The 24525-nt window shown below is 42.9% G+C and overlaps 1 protein-coding gene across 7 annotated transcripts in view; it reads left to right on the forward strand.

Moving 5' to 3' along the window:
* Positions 1-24525, forward strand: part of MAGI1 (membrane associated guanylate kinase, WW and PDZ domain containing 1) — a 538606-nt gene that overhangs the window by 433237 nt on the left and 80844 nt on the right. For all 7 annotated transcript variants that reach the window (XM_081934092.1, XM_081934093.1, XM_081934095.1 and 4 more), the window contains 4 exons: positions 1482-1591; positions 4525-4617; positions 9450-9635; positions 13014-13634. In XM_081934092.1, the coding sequence (XP_081790218.1) occupies positions 1482-1591; positions 4525-4617; positions 9450-9635; positions 13014-13634 (1010 nt within the window). The remainder of the gene's footprint in view (positions 1-1481; positions 1592-4524; positions 4618-9449; positions 9636-13013; positions 13635-24525) is intronic.

Raw genomic sequence — 24525 nt, forward strand, 5'->3', positions numbered from 1 at the left:
ACCTACCATATCAATTTCTGGGCCTGAAACCTCTCTACTAAGGTATTTGTAGTGGTTTAATTTTATAATACAGGTAGTCCTTGATTTACAACAGTTTATTTAATGACAATTCACTAAAGTTAAGACCATCCAAGTTACAGCGGCACTGAAAAAGGTGACTTATGACCATTTTTCACAGTGACAACCTTTGCAGAATCCCTGTACTCATGTGATCAACATTTGCATGCTTGGCAACTGGCATGTATTTATGATGGTTGCAATATCCTGAGATCATGTGATCACCATTTGTGCCATTCGGGCAAGCAAAATCAATGGGGAAGCCAGATTCACTTAACAACCCTGTTACTAACTTAACAATTGCCGTGATTCACTTAACAGCTCTGGCAAGAAAGTTCATAATTAATGGGGCAAAACTCACTTTAGCAAATTGAATGTTGGGCTCAGTTTTTGGTTGTAAGTTGAGGACTACCTGTGATAAAAGAATATATTTCCATTTTTTATGTAGTCTTCTAACCTGAATTTATGGTGAAATATCTGAAAAGTTCCAATTACTAATTTTAAGAGATTTTTATCAGGACTATTAATTGGGTTTATAGTTTTTTTTAACAGCCTTCCAGGCAGATTTCTAGTTTTTGTTTCCTTGGCCGATGAAGGACAAATTAGGTATTTTAAGACCATCCAGTATTTTGATCAGCTATTTTAGAGAAGCTAATTATTTGAAATTTCACCAAGCCAAGCCTATTTGGGTTTTTACTTTTTTAGAATATTTGAAAGTTGCTATGTCAGATAAGTTGTTGCAATTCATAGAGCAGCATTTGGCACAAAGTAAAAGTACTAAGTGAGGTACTAAAACCATTCTTAGTAAGACCACACCTAGAGTACTGCATCCAGTTTTGGTCACCACACTATAAAAAGATGTTAAGACTCTAGAAAAAGTGCAGAGAAGAGCAAGAGATTAAAACATATGAAGAACGGTTGCAGGAACTGGGCATGGCTAGTCTAGTGAAGAGAAGGACCCGGAGAGACATGAGAGCAGTGTTCCAATATTTGAGGGGCTGCCACAGAGAAGAGGGGGGCAAGCTATTTTCCAAGGCACCCGAAGGCCAGACAAGGAATAATGGATGGAAACTGAACAAGGAGCGATTCAACCTAGAAATATGAAGAAATTTTCTCACAGTGAGAGCAATAAACCAATGGAACAGAAGTTGCCTTCGGAAGTTGTGGGAGCCTCATCACTGGAAGAGCTTGGACTTCCATTTGTCAGAAATGGTGTAGGGTCTCCTGCTTGGACGGGGGGTGGGGGGTTTGCACTAGGTGACCTACAAGGACTCTTCCAACTCTGTCAATCTGCTAAAGGAGCATTGCTTCTGCGTTTTACATCTAATGTTGGCTTTAAAAAAAAATCTTAAATCTCCCTATCGTTTTTACACTTTGCATCCAGCGTTCCCTTATTAATGGCTGTGTCTTCTTTTCTTTTTTAGCCACATCAACAGGAAAACACAATACGAGAATCCAGTTCTGGAAGCCAAAAGGAAAAAGCAGCTTGAACAGCAGCCTCCCCCAGCACAGCCTCTAGCACAACCATCTGAAGGTTGGCACCTCCTGAATAGAATTGCCAGGGTTGAAAAACTGGCCGAATGCCAGGCATACACACTTCTCTAAAGTTTCATATTTTTGATAAATATCTGGACAGGCCTGGCTTCCTTCCTGCATGAAAACACAGGGAACGTGAGGTTATTTAACTGGAATATTTAAGACAAATAATCTGCTCACCCAAACTGTTATGAGGCCATTACAAAAACTCTCTTTGGGACTCTGTGGGGAGTCTCTGTGGCCGTTGTGATTTAACCGTTGAAACTTGAATTTGAAATCGGCATGCTTGTGACATGTCTAAAGCACTCTTTCTGAAAGAAATGGAGCCTGATGTGTATTCTGCATGTTTAGTTCACAAAATGCCATGTTCGATTCTTGTAATCACACATGAACATTCACACATACACATCAGTGGTGGGTTCCGGGCAGTACGCCCTGGTGCTGGCGTACCGGTGCCCACTGGGAGCAGCAGGCACAGTACCAGAATGGTGCTTTGGGGGGCCCACCAGCCCGCCTGCGTTCCTTACCTGTATTTGAGCCAACCAGGCCACTTGCGCACACAGTCTACGGCACCTGCGCAATGCTCTGCCAAGCAGCTGGAGCGGCGCAAGGCGGTGAGTGCGCATGTGTGTGCAGTGCGCGTGGTGGACGCCCGGCCCCGTCACAGCATACCAGTTGCGATGGGATCCGGGACCCACCACTGATACACATGCACACTTACGAAAGGCAAAAAGATAAGGCTGCAAAAACGTTTGAGCGCAGCTTGAAGCTAATACAATTGCATTATGCATGTACAAATTGCCACAAAACTATATTACATTTTTTCCAAAGCAAACAGATGCCATCCCAAACGAGAGTGATTCATTATAACAACAAGGTAGCATTATTTGTTTTTGTGTTTATGTATTTTAATATTCCTATCTGACTGCCTGAAACCAGCTGGGCTCCAGATGGCTTACAGTGCAGGAATTAAATAAGAAAAAAAATGACTAAAAACAGAAAGCTAAAAATGATCAAAATGTAAAAGTATTGTCTGGAACATATCAGGCATAAGCAACTAAAACCACTTATGAAAACTTTATTGTTTATCACTAAATTGCTCGCTTCCCCTGAGAATGACCAGATAAGGCTTCATGGATTGTGGGGGACATCACACTTATGCTGTTTACAGCAGCATAATGAGTCTAAGCTCAGCCCTTGCTTGACTCCCTCCCTCCAGATACCTGGTATTTACTTCATAAGAACAACTCATGTACAAAAGAAAAGCCACATTTCACTTGTTTGTAAAAGCCATGAGAATGAGGAGCAAATATGTTCTTTAGAATTAGCTGCTCCTGAATCAGTGGTAGGATACGACTGGTACACCCCGGTATGGTACCGTTTCGGTATGGTGCTCCGGAGGGCCTGTCCACCCTCCCTCCTTACCTGTATTTGAGCCAATCGAGGCTCATGCGCATGAAGCATATGGTGCTTGCGCAATGCTCCACCGAGCAGCTGGAGCGTCGCAATCAGTAAGCACACATGCGCGCATGCAGATGGTGGACGTCAGGGCCCGTTGCAAAGGGATCCGGAACCCACTACTGTCCTGAATGCTTACTTTTGGGTCTCTCCTTCTATCAAGAAGTAGATTGAAGGATAGACAAAACGCTCAGTAGATGATCTCTAGCGGTCCAGGAAAGATGGGCAGATATTAATGGGGAAAGGTAAAGAATCAAAATCTAATATTATTGTGAAATGGTGCACCATGAAAGAACCAAGGGTTTCTTAAGAAAGGTACTAAAATAGTAATTTGGATATCCACAGGTTTTCTCTTCTTTCTCCATCAGTCCTGCTTAGATGCTGCCTCTGCTATTGCCTCTCACAATTTGAAAAGCAAAATCTCAGTTTCTCTCTGTTGTGAGATACAGAAATGCAGGACTTTTATTTGTTTGCTGATACAGGAAAGAGGCATCAGAAAGCAATGACTCCAAATAATTTCTGGGGAACAAATTTGTTTAATGGATAAATCATATCTGTTACATTTCAATACTTTCTTCCATTAATCATTTTTCTCCATCGATTTTCTGATACACAAAATAAATGAATGTAAGGGTGGCAATCTAAATAACATATATATTCTAAGATCATGTCTACGCCTGTAGTGATAGGTAATGATGCAGCTCATAGTGGTCAGTATGTTGGTCTCCGCCTCAGGTTTCCAGCTTTTTCTTGGTTAATGGTAGGGGGTGTCTCCAACATTGGCTTCTTTAAGCCTGGCGGATTTCAACTCCCAGAATTTCCCAGCCAGCCATGCTGGGAGTTGAAATCCGCCAGGCTTAAAGTTGCCAAGGTTGGAGACCCCTGGTTAATGGTGGTGTCTATGCTTGGTCAGCTTAGGCAGTTAGTTGAGATGATGGATTACTATTTGCTACACTTGTTCCTGAGAAGACTTTGAGGGACGCCCATAAAATCTGTTGTGACAAGTCTTCTGAGGGAAGTCAAAGGAAGGGGATTGTGTCTCTAGAGACACAAAGAGTTTGCATGTACAATGTACAAAACCAGAGTGGTTCATTGTGGGGTTGTATCCTATACATCAGAGGTTCCCCCCTCCCAAACCCCCGGACTGGTACCGGTCTACAGCATGCAAGAAACCAGGCCGTACAAACAAATGAAGTCCCATCCATAGGATGCATGCAGCACAAGAAACCACGCCCACTCTGGTCCGTGGAAAAACCTTTCTCCACGGAAGCGGTCCCTCATGCCCAAAAGGCAGGTGGGGGGGGCATTGCTATATATAATAACCCAACAGCACTTCCTATTCCAGATGGTACACTTCAAAAACAAACGTGCTTTGAATATTCTAGTCTGCATGTAAATGCCCTTTGGATTGTAGAATGTATTTTAATGGTTAAAGCAGTTAAAAGCTCTTTTCTTTGCTTCTCTTTTTTTAAGAATGGACTGAAGACAATCCCCCCCTTACTCCCCCTTCTGTTCCAAACGATGTTCCCAATAACCAGGATGCAGTTAGAGATGTTCCAGTACAAGGTAAATTGCTATAAGTGTAATGATTGTCGTTGTTGTTGTTTTTTTGAAGTGTCAGAGAAGAGCATTATTTATCCAAAACAGATCTTAAGATTTTCAAGAATATTCATCCCAACTTTACACCTCCCTCCAAAATTGTTTGCTGTCCTCACTGGCTTTCATTGGTTTAGATCCGTGATGGTGAACTTATGGCACGCATGTCCAAAATGGCACATGGAGCCATTTTGCCTGGCACGCATAGCGTCACCCGTTCCTCTTTCTGGTGAATGCTGCTCATGTGCATGTGATGATCAGCTGGCCTTTGTGCGTGTGGCAATGCCAGAAACTGAAAGAGCTGGTCTTCCATTTTCCGGCGTCAGCTTGCGTGCTGGCTAGCTGATCAGTACGTGCGCATGTACGGCAGTAACCGGAGGAGTTGCTGGCCGGCATGCATGCAAACCAGAAGTTCATTTTCTGGCACACGCATGCCCCCTGGATAGCTCCTTTTTCTGTTTGCGGCCCAGTTGAACGTGTGCATGCGCGCGAAGTGCTCCCTTTTTGGCACCAAAGGTTCACCATCCCTGGTTTAGATGCTTCTGTGGTTATCACAACCAGATCACCATCTCCAAATAAGAACATTGACTTACAACAGTTCACAAAGTGACTTGTGATTGCTTTTCAGATTTACAAACGTTGCAAAATCCCCGCGGTCATGTGATCAAAATATGGATGGTTGGCAACCAGTTCGTATTTATGAGGGTTGCTGTGCCCAGGGGTCATTTGAGCAGCTTTTGCGACCTTCTGACAAGCAAAGTCAATGGGGAAGCCAGATCCACTTAACCACTGTGCGACTAACTTAAGAACTGCAGTGATTCACTTAACAGCTGTGGCAAGAAAGGTCGTAAAATAGGGGAAACCTCACTTGTCTCACACAGCAACAGAAATTTTGGGCTCAATCAGGTTGTAAGTCGAGTACTACCTGTAGTGCTTATTAAGTCAGTATTATTAATTCCCACTATTCATCCTAGGAAGTAACTTTCTGAGAAGTTAAACCTTATGGAATAACAGGAATAGAAAATACCATATGCTATATAACATAATTGTATAAGATTATACACAATTGCCACATCTAATCTCCCCCTTCCAATGTTTCTAAACTAAACCAGACTGGGGGTCTAAATTCTAATCAAATTTCAGGCAGACATTCAGAACAGTGTAATAATTCTAGGGGTTTTTTAAGCGTTAACTATGAGTTGCCCTGTATTCTGAGAAGAATATTATTTTCCATAACATTACATTACATTCAAAGAGTGAACATTATCTGTTCACTCTTTGAGGTGTTCAGAGTAGCAAGGAAATACTCAGATTCAAGTTTTAGAAATCATTAAAGTAGGAAGCGTTGTAGTCCATCTTTTCTACTGAAATATTCTGTACTCGTGAAAAGCTGCACTTACAACATGTTTGGGGCAGAGGTGGTATTCAGCAGGTTCTGACCAGTTCTGGAGAACCTGTAGTGGAAATTTTGAGTAATTCGGAGAACTGGTAAATACCACCTCTGACTGGCCCCACCCCCATCTATTCTCTGCCTCCCGCGTCCCAGCTGATCGGGAGGGAATGGGGATTTTGCAGTAACTTTCCCTTGGAGAGTGGGAAGGGAATGGAGACTTTACAGTATCCTTCCCCTACCACCCACCAAGCCACCCCCACCAAGCCATGCCACACCCACAAGCCACACCCACAGAACAGCATTATAATTTGAATCCCTCCAGTGGCTTGGGGGTGCCAAACTACAATGAGAAAGGGAGAATTAGAGAATATTGGGTATCTGCAGCTTGATACGAACCAGATATATTAACAGTATGGAAGCTCACTGTGTAATATTGTACATACAGTATGTTATTAATAACATGCAACAAGAAGTGATGATGACTAAAGGGTGGGAATTCAGATGCCGGGTGGCAAGAGACTATCTCTGGGGAGTAGCTATGGGCATTACCACATCCCCTACTTATAGTCTTCCTAGACACAATCAGAGGCTAAATACATTGTTGATCTGGTTTAATTTTTGTGAACAGATTTATCTTTTGAAGAAGTACATTATTACTCTGTTTTGGATTATTTAGCATTGATATAACAAGAAAGTATTGAAGAAGTTCTGCTTCTAGAGTATTTGGGAATAAACAATTTAAGATACTTTTTTCCTGTCCCTGTTGAATTAATATGCACTTATGTACAAATCAAGACCTGCTACACTTTATTATTATTTGTTTCATTTCAGAAATACAACCAGGAATTAATTCATACAAAAAAATATGCAAAGCTGACGCTCAATATACCCCTTTTATTAAAGATTCATTTTTTTATTTTAATTGTTATTATGTAAATTAGCAAATGGTCATATGTATATCTATGCATCCCCATATGTATATGTGGCCCCGGTGGCTTACTGGGTAAGATGCTGAGCTTCTCGATCAGAAAGGTCGGCAGTTCGGTGGTTTGAATCCCTAGCGCTGCGTAACAGAGTGAGTTCCCGTTACTTGTTCCAGCTTCTGCCAACCTAGCAGTTCGAAAGCTTGTAAAAATGCAAGTAGAAAAATAGGGACCACCTTTGGTGGGAAGGTAACAGCGTTTCATGCGCCTTCGGCGTTAAGTCATGTTGGCCGCATGACCATGGACAGCGCTGGCTCTTCGGCTTTGAAATGGAGATGAGCACCACCACCCCTAGAGTCGGGAACAACTAGCACATATGTGCGAGGGGAACCTTTACCTTTACATATGTATATACATACATACCTTTCAAGGTCAACAGCACTCTATAGAGCATAACCAAAGAGTAAGAAATAATAAGAAATTAAAGGTATACGATAAAAAGGAAAGGAAACATAACTAAATCTAGTTAATAGCAATTCCATTCATACCATTGCAGCCTTGCAAACAAACTGTTTTTTTGCCCCATTTATACATCACTTCGTAGATGCTTTCTGTTTTTTAACGCCTCACTTCTTTATTTCTGAAGATCTCATCAACTCCATCCAACTATAACGTTCTCAATCTTACTCTCGGTCTCCTTTTATTTATTCCTCCTTCATAAGTTTTCAGTTTCAATCCCTTTCAATTCTACTCCATGGGACAAGGCTAAACTTGCCTCTTTCATGCTAACGAACGCTTCTGTATTCAATCCACACTGATACAGCTCCTATTGGTTCATGTCCCTCCTTGGCTTTATTATACTGGCTTTTATTTAGAGTCACTTAGGTGAGATGGATACCCATACAAATAAATCAAACCAAGTCAAGTCAAATCAGTCAATAGTTTTAATTCTTATTGCATTCAACTTACATATCTATTTCTCCAGACATGTCTAACTATCACTTCCATAAAATATATTGCACTATACTCTTATGCACAGCCATTTTTACTTTTTTCCACAAACATTCTTTGCACAGACCTTGTTCTGCTCGCTACCTTTCTACCAACATTTGAAAATTTAAACACTTATTATCCATTTTCCCATGTTTTATTAACCCTTCTATATTACATGACATCCCCGCTTCTCATTGTATTGTAAACTATAGTGTATCAAACATGTGCTGCAAATCGCTTTATTTTCCAACAACTAATTTCATAAAGAAACACAGGGCCCATTGCCAATCAAGACTCCTCAATGTTTCAATACAAGAGAATGTAGATAAATAGATTGGGTAGGTAGAGATAGGTAGGTAGGTAGGTAGGTAGGTAGGTAGGTAGGTAGGTAGGTAGATGATAGATAGATAGATAGATAGATAGATAGATGATAGATAGATAGATAGATAGATAGATAGATAGATAGGAAGAAGGAGAGAGAGAAAGAAAGAAAGAAAGAAAGAAAAAAAGAAAGGGTTGAATTGGAGAGTCCCTGGTACTTTCAGAGGTTGGTTGTTTGGTTGTTGTAGATCTTTCACAATCTGACTAGGGAATATCATCTGTTTGAGTGAGTGCAGGGTTCATGTTTATATTTGGTAGCTTGGTCTGCCAGTGTGGTTCTTTCCTTGGTAGTTCCTTGATTAGAGTATTGTTTTCTGCTTGATAGTTTGTCTAGTATTAATCCATGCTTACCTGGGTATTGCTACTGGTCTTTTTCCCTTCATAGTGGCTGTTACAAATTGATATTAGTCCAGTTAAGAAGCATGACAACTAACCTGGAAGGCAAGGTACAGGGAAGATCAGCTGACAGGCCATTGGAATAAGTTATGTTGGAATAGTAGCAGTCTTGGTGGCTGAGAGAAGGGAGGGAAGGAGGCATGGAAAAATTAAAGGGTGAGTAGGCTACCAGCCAAAGTCAGAAAAGCAAGTTAGTAAATGATGCTATGGATTCAGAAAACGAAAAGTGCACATCAGATTTGACTTTCTTTTCCAGACTGGAATTTGTTTCATCTAAAACCTGGAATAAGCAATATTTTCTGGGTCTCAGTTGTGCTGCCACCTCAGAATTATTTAGTAGAGCCCCATGAGTTTGTCTTGAGTTTCACACTATAGATTTTCCCATTCGATACCCCTTGTGTTCTTCAGTGTTTGGGTGTGTGAAGAACTTCCTCAGAAGAGGAAAGCTCAATCAAGTTCTAACATTTAGTCCTTCTCAGGGTTAATTCATTTATAGAGGAGAATATTTGTAGCTCAGGTTTGAAGTAAGGAGTCTTTGGTGTTCTCTGAGATTGGCTGTTTTCTTGCAGACATTTCATTGCGAAACTAGCTAACTTCATCAGTGCTGGTGGGGAGTTAGTTTATTGCGCTGCTGGCAGACGTTAAAGAGGAGGATATTGTAGAGAAATTAGTGCAATTTTTTTTTCCTGATTTATAAACTTCTGAAATTTTCACAGCAGGGAAACCATTTTTCACCCGGAACCCATCTGAACTGAAAGGGAAGTTCATTCACACCAAACTGAGGAAAAGCAGCAGAGGCTTTGGTTTCACTGTGGTCGGCGGAGACGAACCAGATGAATTTCTCCAGATAAAGAGCTTGGTGCTTGATGGGCCTGCAGCACTGGATGGCAAAATGGAAACAGGTAGCCTGTCAGGCATGAGAGGAAAATTCTGGTTTCTCTGCTCTAATGGGAGAATAGCCAGGGGAAAATCGCATACAGTTCCATCATGTTAGTTTGCTTCAATTTTTCACTCAAAGCAAAAGAAGGGAAATAACACAATTCTAGACATTCCATTCCACAGTTTTGTTCCACACTGTTTACAGTACATTTTTCCAGTTGTTCAGGGTGCCTTGTTTTAAAAATCGTGATTGCCTTGCTCCTTATAAAATTTCATGTCAACCCACTGTTAGTTACCGTTGGTGGAAATTAGATGAAATAAAGAGCAGCGAAAGAGCCAGTTCGGGGTAGTGGTTAAGGTAGTAGGTTAGAAACCAGGAGGCGGGGAATTTTAGTCCCACCATAGGCACACAGCCAGCTTGGGCCAGTCACTTTTTCAGCGCTAGGAAGGAGGCAACCAGTGGTGGGTTTCAATTTATTAACTACCAGATCATTTGTGCGCGCGCTTGGGTAACACTTCTGTGCAGAAGCGTCTGGGTGGGCGGAGCCCCCCTGCCACCGCCACTACTGGTCCGCCCAATCCGGGGAAAACTGGTAGAAACCCACCTCTGGAGGCAACAGTGAGCTACTTCTGAAATCTGGCCAAGGAAACTGCAGAGGCTTCTTCAAGCAATCACCAGGAATCAAAGTTGATTCAAAAACTTTTTTCTTTTTTTAAAGAGGGACAAAGATAAAAAAGAGCAGCAGTACTACAGTTAATAACTTAGCCCCTATACATTCAATTGTCTTCCAAACAAAATGAAAATCATGAAATATTCAATCAAGAATCCCTTTAACTAATACAATGCTAGAGAAAGCTTATTAGTCTACCAGAATCTAAACCTCAATTATTCTATTCTGGCCAAAGATATTTTTTTTCTCCAAAAAGAAAAGAATGTCAAGCAGGTGATAGTGTCTCTATATAATTATCTATATATAGCACTATAAACAGGCTATACTATCAAATGACGCAGGCATAAAGCCATTACAGTGTAGAAGCAAAATATTACAATCTTCAGAATTTCTTAATAGCAGAGAATCAAATCTAAAGGACTTGAGTGTACTTTGAAACATGTGCTATGTCAAAGACGAAATGTTCTGCCATTTTTATGGATAGAATTCAGAACAAAGTCCTTCACTGTGTGATTCATAATTGAACACACACAATGTAGTACTGCTGCACTTAGCAAACCTTTTGAAGGGACAAAACATATTAGAGCTTAAAAATGCAAAGAGTAAATTTCCAGGACACTGAAGGATAATCCCATATCTGCTTAAAACCTCATTTTATACAGGCAAAAGAGTTTTATGTAAGCAATTTCTTTTTCAAAAATAAAAACATCGACATATTTCTTCCCAAGTGAACTGAACTGTAACCCAATCTGTCAAAAATTATTTTCGAGATGTTTTAAAACAACTAAAAGCAAGACTTCCCTCATCTTTATGATTGGTTAAAAGTGAAGTTGACTGCTAAAATCAGTGCAGTCTTTTCCAGTCATCAAAATGATTCTGCTTTTTTAAAACGTATTTAACAGTAAGTTGGCTTATTCTGATTCAAGAATGAAATTTATGTTACTACAGGAATATTTGATTATTTTAATGTTGGAATATATTTACTATTATAACAATGTTTCTTCCAGTTTATATGGCATGCTATTATTGTTCCCACGTCCTTCCTGGGGAATTTTAGATCTAAGAAAACTATAGGTAGTTCTTCACTTATAACCACTCATTTAGTGAATTTGGAAGTTACAACAAATGTCCCAAAAATGCTGTGAATAGAAATATGCACACAAAACATTGAATTCTGTCACCCACAGCATTAAACACAGATCCAAATCCAGTAATTTGTCCCCAGGAGCTCATGCTTAGTTATGTAAGGTAACTTCTGAATTTTTAAACTGTTGTATTAAATATTAATAGAGTACAATATAATATTGTCAGGCCTAGAAGCCATCTTTTGCATTGGGCCTTCAAGCCTGCCATATTTATTCCTGTGGGAAACTGGGAGGGGGGATTATATGGCGTATGGGAGATATATTGTCACAATAACATTCCTTTCTCAGAGAGTCAAGGATGTCTTGCCCTGCACCTGGAGTGGTGTGACTGGGAGGCATCTCCAGTTTTAGATGGTGCCTGATTGGATCCTGTGATGGACATGTGGGTGCTGGGCAGGGACTTGGACTTTCATTTAGGTGGGAAAACCTGAAAACTTTCAGATTCAGGTTTTCCCAGATGTGCCAATATGACATCTCTAATAAAATGGAACTTTGAGGAAACTCAAGCCTCGGAGTCTTCTCTCATTAGGGGTATTACTTGGAACCCTGACAAATAATAATATAATATAATATAATATAATATAATATAATATAATATAATATAATATAATATAATATAATATAATATAATATAATATAATATAATATAATATAATATAATATAATATAATAATATAACATAACATAACATAACATAATATAATATAATATAGTAATGTAATATAATATAATATAATATAATATAATATAATATAATATAATATAATATAATATAATATAATATAATATAATATAATAATATAATATAATATAATATAATATAATATAATATAATATAATATAATATAATATAATATAATATAATATAATATAATAATAATATAATATAATATAATATAATATAATATAATATAATATAATATAATATAATATAATATAATATAATATAATATAATATAATAAGATAATAGTTTAAATATATTTAATATTCTACTTTGGATTCATTGCCTCCTTTTCTCATGATCTCTGAATTTGTTGTGAAAAATGGCCATATAAGTTTTAGTTTCACAAAAAGAAAAATTATTACAATAATTTTTAATAATTGATAAGCTAAAATCACTCTTTGTCTCTGTTACATAGCATTTTGAGTTATTCAATGCCAAGACAAATGAACTCCCTGGGTGGATTTCCTTGAACTATGCAGATAGATAGATGATGATAGATAGATAGATAGATAGATAGATAGATAGATAGATAGATAGATAGATAGATGATAGATGGATGGATGGATGGATGGATAGATGGATAGATAGATGATAGATAGATAGATAGATAGATAGATAGATAGATAGATGATAGATAGATAGATAGATAGATAGATGATAGATAGATAGATAGATAGATAGATAGATGATAGATAGATAGATAGATAGATAGATAGATAGATAGATAGATGATAGATAGATTTGATAAAACTACTACTAGTTCTTGTTTCTCTTCCACCTCCTTCCTTTTGCTATGCATTGAATGAAACAAGAAGTTTGTACGCATAAACTAACCAGAGTTTCAACCATTTGTTCTGTAGGAGATGTTATTGTCAGCGTGAATGACACCTGTGTCCTGGGCCACACCCATGCTCAAGTGGTCAAAATCTTCCAGTCAATTCCTATCGGTGCCAGCGTGGACCTGGAACTGTGCCGAGGCTATCCTCTGCCTTTTGACCCAGATGATCCCAACACAAGCCTGGTGACATCTGTGGCCATTTTGGATAAAGAACCAATCATTGTAAATGGGCAAGAAAGCTACGACTCTCCGGCAAGCCATGGTAGCAAAACAGGGAAAGTCAACGGGATGAAAGAGCAGAGACCTAGCAGCCCCGCTGAGGTTACTTCCAATGGATCCCACGGCTACCCCAATGACACCGTCTCCTTGGCTTCTTCTATAGCAACGCAACCTGAACTCATAACTGTACATATAATTAAAGGGCCAATGGGCTTTGGCTTCACTATAGCAGACAGTCCTGGGGGTGGGGGACAGAGAGTGAAGCAAATTGTTGACAGCCCAAGGTGCCGAGGCCTAAAAGAAGGGGACCTTATAGTTGAAGTCAACAAGAAGAATGTGCAGAATCTAACTCACAACCAAGTTGTGGATATGCTGATTGAATGTCCTAAAGGAAGTGAGGTGACACTGCTGGTACAACGAGGAGGTAGGTCCCAAATGTTTTCTTTTCTTTTATCTAACACCAAAGTAATCTACTTAAAACATTGGTGTCTAAATATACATAACTAGTTTAAATAGGCTAAAAGCAACTATAGCTGCTGGCTTTTAATTTAAATATTTTTAAACAGCATTGTGAAAACATAACAAAATATTTCATGACCTTATTTTGAGTTAGCCCTGGTCCTGGTATTTGCCTGTGTTTATTTATTTATTTGTATCTCCTCAGCTCCCCACCCAACTTTATTATTTTTGCAAATAACTGAAGACAGCAAGCATAAATGCATTAGAGTTTGCCCGTGGCATTGATTTTTTTTCAGATGTAAACACTACAAGCAGTCCTCAACTTACAACATTTCATTTAGTGACTATTCAAAGTTACGACGGCACTGAAACAAGTAACTTACGACCTTTTTTCATGCTTATTATTATTATTATTATTACTTGAACTTATTAGTCGCCCCCTCTCCCCACAGGGACTCGGGGCGACGTACAAAAGTATTATATAGCGTACAGAGGAGGTAAGAATAAATAAATAAGTTACAATACCTAAAAAAGTTAAAACCCCAGTGAAATTAACCCTTAAAAACTAAAATTACCAATTAAAAATGCCCTGGGCTGGAGAGATTGTAGTATTATGCCAGGTCAGCTAGTCGAAACAGGTAGGTTTTCAGCTTCATACGGAAGGAGCGAAGGTCGGTTGTTGTCCTGATGTCTGGGGGGAGGTCATTCCAAAGGGTGGGGCCCACTACAGAGAAGGCCCTACTCCTGGGCGTCGCCCTCTGGCACTCTCTGGAGGACGGCACCCGGAGTAGTCCCTCTCTGTGTGAGCGGACGGGTCGCAGGGATGTATGGGGCAGGACGCGATCCCGCAGGTAACTAGGCCCTGTGCCATGGAGCGCTTTGAAGGTGGTAACCAGCACCTTGAAGCGCACCCGGTAGGCCATAGGAAGCCAGTGCAGCTCGCGCAGGATGGGTGTTATATGGGAGAACCTCGATCTCCCCATAATTACCCGCGCGGCTGCATTCTGGACCAACTGCAGTCTCCGGGTGCACCTCAAGGGGAGCCCCATGTAGAGAGCGTTACAGTAGTCCAGGCGAGACGTCACCAGCGCGTGAGTGACTGTGCGCAAGGCCTCCCGGTCCAAAAGGGGCCGCAATTGGCGCACCAGGCAAACCTGGTGGAACGCCCCCCTCGCCACGGCTGCCACGTGATCTTCCATAGACAGCCGGGCATCAAGGAGGACGCCCAAATTGCACGCCCCTTCCACCGGGGCTAATTGATCGTCCCCGATGGCCAGCGATGGCATATGCTGGTTGAACCGGGAAGCCGGAAGCCACAGCCACTCTGTCTTGGAGGGGTTGAGCCTGAGCCTGTTGTCATCCATCCAGACCCGTACGGCTTCCAGACACCGGGACATCGCTTCAACAGCCTCGTTGGGGTGGTTTGGGGTGGAAATGTACAGCTGAGTGTCATCAGCGTACAGATGGTATCCCACCCCAAAACCACGGATGATCTCGCCCAGCGGCTTCATATATATGTTGAACAGGAGAGGCGAGAGGATCGACCCCTGTGGGACCCCACAGATAAGGGGCCTCGCGGTCGACCTCTCCTGTCCTGCCAACACACATTGCGTCCGGCCAGAGAGGTAGGAGCGGAACCATCGTAATACGGTGCCCCCGACCCCCAACCCCTCCAGACGGCGCAATAGGATACCATGGTCGATGGTATCGAAGGCCGCCGAGAGGTCTAATAAGACAAGGATGGAGGAACAACCCCCATCCTTTGCCCTCCAGAGATCATCCACCAACGCGACCAAGGCTGTCTCCGTGCTGTGACCGGGTCGGAAGCCGGACTGGCGTGGGTCTAGATTATCAGCTTCCTCCAGGTGGCGCGGAAACTGCTGAGCCACCACACTCTCAACAACCTTCGCTAAGAAAGGAAGGTTGGAGACAGGACGGTAATTTGCTAGCTCCGTTGGGTCCAGAGAAGGCTTCTTGAGCAGGGGCCTCACCACCGCCTCTTTCAAGGCGATTGGTAAAAGGCCCTCACCCAGCGAATCGTTCACCAGCCCCAGTAGCCAGCCTCGTGAGCCCTCCCAGGAGGCCAGTACCAACCAGGAGGGACACGGGTCCAATAAACATGTGGTGGCTCGCAGTCGCCCGCGCAACCTGTCCAAATCTTCGGTGACAACAGGGTCAAACTCCTCCCAGCATGGTCTCTCAAGACTAGCCTCGGACGTCCCCACTGGAGCACTGAGGTGGGTCCATCCCCTTCGGATCCGATCGATTTTATCCTGCAGGAACTCTCCAAATTCCTCTGCCCGGCCCAGCAATGGGGGGTCCCGCTGCCCCTGTGACAAAAGGGAGCGGGTCACCCGAAACAGGGCGGCAGGGCGGTTCTCTGCGGACGCTATAAGGGTGGCACAATACTGACGTTTGGCCACTCTTATTGCCACAAGGTAAGTCCTTACATAGGCTCTTACCTGTGCTCGGTCGGATTCGGAGCGGGAGGACCTCCACTTGCTCTCTAGGCGTCTCCTAAGGCGTTTCATCGCCCTTAGCTCCCCGTTAAACCAGGGGGCCCGGGTCGATCGTGGCCGTCGGAGAGGCCGCAAAGTCGCCACCCGGTCCAAGGCACCGGCGGCCGCATTATTCCACGCGGCTACCAGGTCCTCTGCCCGGGGGCGGGGCAGGTCTGCAGGAGGTGGCCCAAGCTCCGCCTGGAACCTATCTGGTTCCATCAGACGCCTGGGGCGGAACCATCTGGGATAGTCTGGTTCCGCCTCCCCGCGGTGGGGAGCAGCGCCAGGGAAGTCCAGCTGGAGAAGTGAGTGATCTGACCATGACAGGGGCGTGATGACTAAATTCCCTCTTCCCAGATCACTCGTCCACTGGTCAGAGACAAACACAAGATCCAGTATGTGGCCTCCCTCGTGCGTGGGGTCCTGAACTACTTGAGTCAGATCCATGGCTGTCATGGAAGCCATGAATTCCCGGGCTGCCCCGGATGCCTCTCCCGTCGATGGCAGGTTGAAATCCTCCATCACTAATAGCTTGGGGGTTTCAACCGCCATCTCCGCGATCCGCTCGAGGAGCCCGGCAGGGCCGTTGATGTATGGCGGGGAGCCAGGTATACTATCAACAGGCCCAGCTGACTCCCTGGGCCCCATTTCACGCCCAGAGACTCACAACCAGATATCTGCGACACAGTGAATTCTCTCGGTGCCAAATCTTCCCGGATGATTATCGCTACCCCACCACCCCTACCTTGGGCCCGTGGCTGGTGGAATACACGGTAACCTGGAGGGCACATTTCCCTGAGGGGCAACCCCCCCTCCGGGCCCAGCCAGGTTTCCGTTATTCCTGCGAGGTCCGGCTCCCCCTCTGTGATCAAGTCACTGATGAGGGGGGCCTTATTAATCACGGACCTCGCATTACATAACATCAGCCTAAGGCCCAGGCTCTGCCGATCCTGTCCACCTAGCCTGCGGGGGTTGGTACAAGCAACCGGGCGTATCCAGCGGCCCCGGTCTCCCAACCGACTGTATGTTCTTCTAGTGTCCTCGCGCCCGCCCCTCCCTACGACCGTCGCAATTGGAATTCCCCTTGTAGGAATGGTGTTTCCTCCCACCCCCCACTCCGCTCCCCTCCGTCCTGATCCCACCTGTTGACCTGGCTATGTCCATACCCCAAGGCCAAGTAACCCTCCCCCCCTCCCTGGAACCCCTTAAAACCTTTAAAAAACATTTTACTAAAAAACCCCTAATCCCCCGCTTCCTCCACCTCTCTGGGTTAATAAACCCCTCATTGAGGTGGGCCCTCATCAGGGCAAGGGGGCATGCCTGCGAGAGGGGGGACCCTCGCAGTCGAAGAATGTCAGACCTTGAATAGATAAAAATGTTAATCAATCCATGACTATGGCTGTGGCAGGGTTTTTCTTTGCAGCAGGTCCAAGATGTAACTTGATGTAAAATAGAGCAATGAGTATTTGACAGGCAGATAAGATGGGAGAGGAAGCAGACCTCGCAATCCACAGTAATCTACAGTCCACCAGCGAGGCCCAGAGGTAGTTCTTAAGGCCCAGAGACCGAGAGGTAGTTCTTAGGTAGTTCTTAGAGTATACAGGGATCGCACCTCAGCGGGGGTGCGGGGGGTGGGGTGGGCGGGGGAGGGTAGGCGGGGTGCCAAGGCCAGCTGCTCGGCCTATTGATCTTCTGGAGGTCGCCCAAAACCTCCGGCGACCCCCTGGCTTATGACCAGTCGCCATGTTCATGTGATCAAAATCTGTATGCTTGGCAACTGGTTCATATTTATGACACTTGACATAGGCTTCTGACAATCAAAATTGATGAGGAAGCCAGATTCACTTAACAACCGGGTTACTAATTTGACAACTGTGGCAAGAAAGGTTGCAAAATGGCACAAAATTCAACAAATGTCTCACCGAACAACAAAAATGTTCGTCTCAATTGTGATCGTAAGTCGAGGACTACCTGTATTTAGAAATTGATGGCTATATTACAGGCATAGATGGCATTTCAACTTTCTGAATATGATTAGTTGGGAGTTTGCTTGTTTGCTTATTGAAAAGTTAAAATATCATTTTTTCATGGAAACTTTGAACTTGTTGAAGTCAGCTGATTCATAATCTGTCTCATTTCTGTCTAAATTTTAGTACATTTCAGTTGACCATTTTATTACAGAATTATAAAAAGGGATTTGCTATAGTTGTTATACTCACCTTCCTATAACTACAGAAATTTCACTTAATTCTTGGTACTTAAATACATCTCAGGGGCTGCCGCAAAGAAGAGGGAGTCAAACTATTATCCAAAACACCTGAGAGTAGAACAAGAAGCAATGGGTGAAAACTAATCAAGGAGAAAAGCAACTTAGAACTGAGGAGAAACTTCCTGACAGTTAGAACAATTAAGCAGTGGAACAACTTGCCTCCAGAAGTTGTGAATGCTCCAACGCTGGATGTTTTTAAGAAGATGTTGCATAACCATTTGTCTGAAATGGTATAGGGTTTCCTGCCTAGACGGGGTTGGACTAGAAGACCTCTAAGGTCCCTTCCAACTCTGCTGTTCTATTCTGTTCTGTCCTGTTCTATTCTATCTTTGTTTATCCATGTTCTCCATTGCTTTAATGTATAAAGAGAGAATCATTCATCCTTGTACTCCATCTATCTTTTTTCACAGAATACATTCCAAGTTGTCTAGAATTAAAAACAGACAATATTTTGGGCCTGTGGGTTTAATTGGATATTTATGTGATTGTGAGAGATCTTCACATAAGATAATATTCAGGGAGGTGTTGAGTTTGCGAAATGGTTGCTAGCATGGATGTGGCCACTATAAATTATTTATTCATCAGAAGGCAAAAAAAAAAAGAGTGGGCTTGCCTCTTCTCTAACTTGAAACTACTAGAATATTTGTACTATGGTATTCAAGAAGCGAAGGGACCAATATGCAACCTAAAGTCAATTTTGGATAACTTACGATGTGCATATTGACTCTGATGGGTTATCAGAGGACGATTCACAAGCACATGCGTACTTGTGGTTACCACAGTGCCTAGTCTGTACAATGTGGCCTTGGAAAAAAATGTGCATATCCTCACATCGGTTGTAGTTAATTTAGGAAAGGTGGGCATTTTAATTGTGGGATGTGCATGTAGTCATTTAGTGTCAAGCACCAGGAAAATCAGGAGACCCAGCAGTTCAAATGTGTATAAAGATTTATTGTAAGCTTAAGCTCTGTATAAAAATCTGAACCACTTACGGGTCAAGGGAAATTAGCGGGAGTTAAGAATAGAAAGGAATCCAAGGTGGGCTGGACTTACTTCTCTTGTGGACACGGAAGGATTCATGACTAATGACACGTTTGACCCCTCCCTCGGCCTCAGCCTGGTCAGCTTCTACATTTAGTAGTGTATTTGTGGCTGCAGTCCCCAAACTCAGCATAGGTAGGATTGATATTTCAGAAGCATTGCTCGGATGAGAGACTAATGGATCAAATGATGCCTTAAACTTTGCAGAATATAATTGCACTTATTTCATTCTCTGGAACCTCTGAATCTCTGTTGGATCAATTTTTCCATTTGGAGAGACTGAGAGAGACAAAATCAGAGAAGATTTAGCCAGTGCAAATTATAATGCATGCAATTTATCCAGAGGTGGATTACTCCAGGTTTGGCCCGGATCGGGCGAACTGGTAGTGGCAGCGGCGGGAGGCTCCGCCCACTCTCCCGGACGCTTCTGCACATGCACAGAAGCGTCACAAGTGAGTGCACACATGAACACAAGCGAACCAGTAGCACTGGGATTTGCAACCCACCTCTGATTTTATCCCCTTAATCTTAACTCTCCAAAGTAAAACATGGATCTGAAAATAACTGCCAATTATCACATAATATTTCTGCTCATTCCTCCTGAGCCTCCAGGTAGAGCAGAAAGTGTAGCCTTTAGACTAAAAACCACCCCCAAGGTGTTAGTCACCTTCTGTTTTAGTGACTTTGTAATAAAAACTTCTCCCTTTCTATTCATTGTATTGACAATTCATCAAGCCCTTGGTGTGTATAATCACCCAAAGCTCTTAAAATTGACTTCATCTCTCTTTAGGACATCTCTCCATCACTTTCTCTTATCTGCAGCACCACAATAACAGGCCGATCATTGGAAATGCTGATCCTTTCTTTATCTCTGATTTTCACTATTTGGGTATGTATAACTATGCATTTCATTGTTTCCATCTGCATAGTGGGATTTCTCAATTTCAGTGTCATAGATTATGCTAAAGGTTATCACATTCCACTTAAACGCCATTGGATCTCTTATTGTTGTTCTTGAATAGCTTGAGAGGTTTAGCAATCAGTTGCATAGTAAGAATTTTACCCTAGACTTCGGAAGAGATGTTGCAGTTTGCCAGCTTTAAAATCCAGTAGTACTGAGCTGTCCCATTGTCGTTTTCTATATTATTTTGAGAGTATTTTTTAAAAAAACAAATTGGTGCATGAAGAACAAGGGATGAAAATCCCTAATTTGATAGTTCCAACTCCAAAATGGAAATCTTACATTATGGCAGACATGACTGGCTAAAGTTGCCTTTTTCCTTGTTGATATTAATATAAGGACAGACGGACAAGACCTCAGCCTTGGCTAGAGGAAAAGAGTATCCAGGGTATGATTTAGAGCAGCGCCCCCTAACCTTTTGGGCACCAGGGGCCAGTTCCACGGAGAGAGATATTTCCACGGACCAGAGGGGGTGTGGTTTCCATCCTGTGGATGGAGCTTTGCTTGTTTGCATGGCCCGATTTCTGGAATGCCATGGACCAGTGCTATTCAGGTACTCCTTGCCTTATGACCGCTTGGTTAGTACCTGTTCAAAGTTACAACCAAGCGTCACACATCTGTTCGTTGCAGCATCTCCACAGTCACATGATCAAACGTCAGGTGCTGGGCAACTGACATGTATTTATGACAGTTACAGTGTCCCTAGATCATGTGATCCTCCTTCCTGACTTTCCCAGCCAGCTTCTGGCAAGCAAAATCAATGGGGGAAGCCAGATTCGCTTAAAAAGTGTGTGATCCACTTAACAAGCATGGGATTTGCTTAATCACTGCGGCAAGAATGGTAATAAAATTGGGCAAAACTCACTTCACAACTGTCTCCTTTAATGACAGAAATTCCTGTCCCAATTATGGTTGCAGGTCCAGGACTACCTGTAATAGAAAAGAATGAGTGTTTTTTTTTACAAGTACATTAACAGCACACACAAAGTTTTAAGGGCATCCTTGAATTTTCCAGAGCTGTTTGTTTTATGTAAATAAGATAACCAAAAATGCAACAGTAATGCTCCAGTATTTTTTTTAGTAGTAGTTTTGGAGAGGAAATCTTGACAGACATCACCCCCATTCTGTCAGTGAGGAGAGCGTCACTTGTGAAAACTCCTCCTTCTACACAACTCTGCTCTTTTTCATTTCACTTCCACCCTGTTTTTTTTCTGGGTCGTGCTGCCAGAACCAAAAGTTCATACGATACACAATTTTTCATTTTTGTTGGGCTTCTTCTGGAAGGGATTTCTGGGTCTTGGTTTAGAATCAAACTCTTTTCATCAATCTTGAAGTATACACACTGTTTGGGCTACCTCTCTCTCTGATGTCCATTTGGAAACAGCACCTGGGAAAATGCCTTATTCTTAGGCAGGGGTGGGCAACTATGACCTCTTTAAAAGAGAGGTGGTATTCAGCAGGTTCTGACCAGTTCTGGAGAACCAGTAGTGGAAATTTTGAGTAGTTCAGAGAACCAGTAAATACCACTCTGACTGGCCCCGCCCCATCTATTCTCTGCCTCCCGAGTCCCAGCTGATTGGGAGGAAATGCAGTTTTTGCAATATCCTTCCCCTGGAGTGGGGAGGAAATGGGGGTTTTACAGTATCCTTCCCCTGCCACGCCCACCAAGTCACGCCCACAGTAGTAAAAATTTTTGAATCCCACCACTGCTTTACAACCTGTGGACTTCAACTCCCAGAATTCCTGAGCCAGCCTGGAATTCAGGGAGTTGAAGTCCACAGGTTGTAAAGATGCTATACTGTAGTTGCCCATCTCTGTTCTTAGGTCTTGATTTTATTGACATGCCATTTCTGCCCAGTCAAGCTCAGGTAAGTCTCCTCAATGTAGCACAAAGCTGCTGTTCTGTGATACGCCAAAGATTCTTTGGTCATGATTACAAATCAGGCTGAAAAATATCAGAAATGTATGCGTAGTAGATGTGACAAGTTCAGCCAGCTTCCAAGCCCCTGATATCTCTTCACAATTATGCCTGTCTTTTAAAACTCAAGATGCACATCCAGAGAGAGGATAGCCTGTAAAATATTTATGAGAATGCATCCACCATTGGAATCTTGATTCCCAGTAATTAGATCACTTGGGCTGACAGTTCCTTACCTCTGCTACCACAGTGAACTGGAACAAAGGGAAAGTGGATGAAGGAGAAAGCAGTATGAAGACGTTCCTTTTGTAAATTAGCATTTTGAAAACTCCTTTAGGGCGCTACCGTGTTTCCCCAAAAATAAGACAGGGTTTTATTTTCTTTTGACCCCTGGAATAAGCACTTGGCCTTATTTTCGGGAAGGTCTTATTATTTTTGAGGTGCAGGAGGCAGCGAGCATGGTCACCTCATGGCTACGTTGCTGTTAACTGTTGCAATATTTTCAGGGAGGGCTTATTTTAGTGCATGCACTGAAAAGCATGATTATGCTTATTATCCGAGGACGTCTTATTTTCAGGGAAACAGGTTATTAGATATACCAGCCATGGCGAACCTTTTTTGGCTTGCGTGCCATAAGTGGGGGGAGCGCAGTGGGGTCGTGTGCAGGCATGCCGCACCCATAATGCAATGCGCAACCTCCCCATCTTTTGCATGCTTTTTTTGCCCTCCCCAGGCTTCAGAGGCTTTATAGGAGCCTGGGGAGGGCGAAAACAGCCCCCCTGCCCCCCTGGAAGCCCTCCAAAGGCTTGAGAACCTTCAGGACACTTCCCTGAAGCCTCCAGAGCAGTCAAAACAACCCTCCGAGCAAACCGGAAGTTCGTTCCCGAACTTCCAGTTTGCCTGTAGGGCCATTTTTTTGCGCTCCGGAGGCTTCAGGGAAGCTCATGAAGCCTCCGGAGGGCCTCCGGGGGGCGGGGGGCTCTTTTCGCCCTCCCCAGGCTCCTATAAAGGCTCTGGAGCCTGGGGAGGGTGAAAAACGGCTTTAAAAAAGGGTAACTCAGCTGGCCAGCGCGCACATGCACGCTGGCCAGCTGACGGCAGCGCCTCGCGTGCCCTGACAAATGGCTACGCGTGCCATAGGTTCGCCATCACTGAGGTATACTATTCCTCTCAGCTAACGAATAAAACGAGCTTGTCAATTTCTAGGTTTCTGTGGGAAATTTTATTATATATTTGGGATAGGTGCCAGCACCACTGTGTAAGCTCCTTGGCATTCATCACATTTAAAGGGTGCCAATGCACAAAGTACTTTAAGTACAATAGTATAAGCAAATTACAGGTAGTCCTTGACTTACAACAGTTCATTTAGTGACTGAAGTTACAATGGCCCTGAAAAAAGTGACTTAAGACCATTTTTCACATTTATGACCATTGCAGCATCCCCATGGTCATGTAATCAAAATTTGGACACTTGGCAACTGGCTTATATTTATGATGGTTGCAGACAGTTCCAGAGTTATGTGATCACATTTTGCAACCTTTTGATAAGCAAAATCAATGAGGAAGCCAAATTCACTTAACTGTGTGACTAACTTAACTGCAGTGATTCACTTAACAATTGTGGCAAGAAAGGTCCTTAAATGGGGCAAAGCTCACTTAACAAGTGTCTCACTTAGCAACCAAAATGTTGGGCTCAATTGTGATCCTAAATCGAGGACTACCTGCAGTGGTGGGATTCAAATTTTTTTACTACCAGTTCTGTGGGCGTGGCTTGGTGTGCGTGGCAGGGGAAGGATACTGTAAAATCTCCATTTCCTCCCGATCAGCGGGGACTCGGGAGGCAGAGAATAGATGGGGGCGGAGCCAGTCAGAGGTGGTATTTAGCGGTTCTCCGAATCACTCACAATTTCTGCTACTGGTTCTCCAGAACTGGTCAGAACCTCTGAATATCACCTCTGACTACCTGTGTAACAATGCTATTTTGTATTAATTGGTTACTTTACATTTTATCAGCTGTGCTATGATAAAACCAGCAGAATATGTGATTGCAGTTATTAAGTCACAGAGATTGTTATTTCAGATACAGTCAAGGAATTATTCTGGAATAGCTACTTCATTAGTATCACAATGTATGGTTTTGATTCTTTTTAAACTATCTTTGCTTCT

The sequence above is a fragment of the Natrix helvetica genome (genome assembly GCF_964273705.1).
Source record: "Natrix helvetica genome assembly, chromosome: 1".
Lineage (NCBI taxonomy): Eukaryota > Metazoa > Chordata > Lepidosauria > Squamata > Natricidae > Natrix > Natrix helvetica.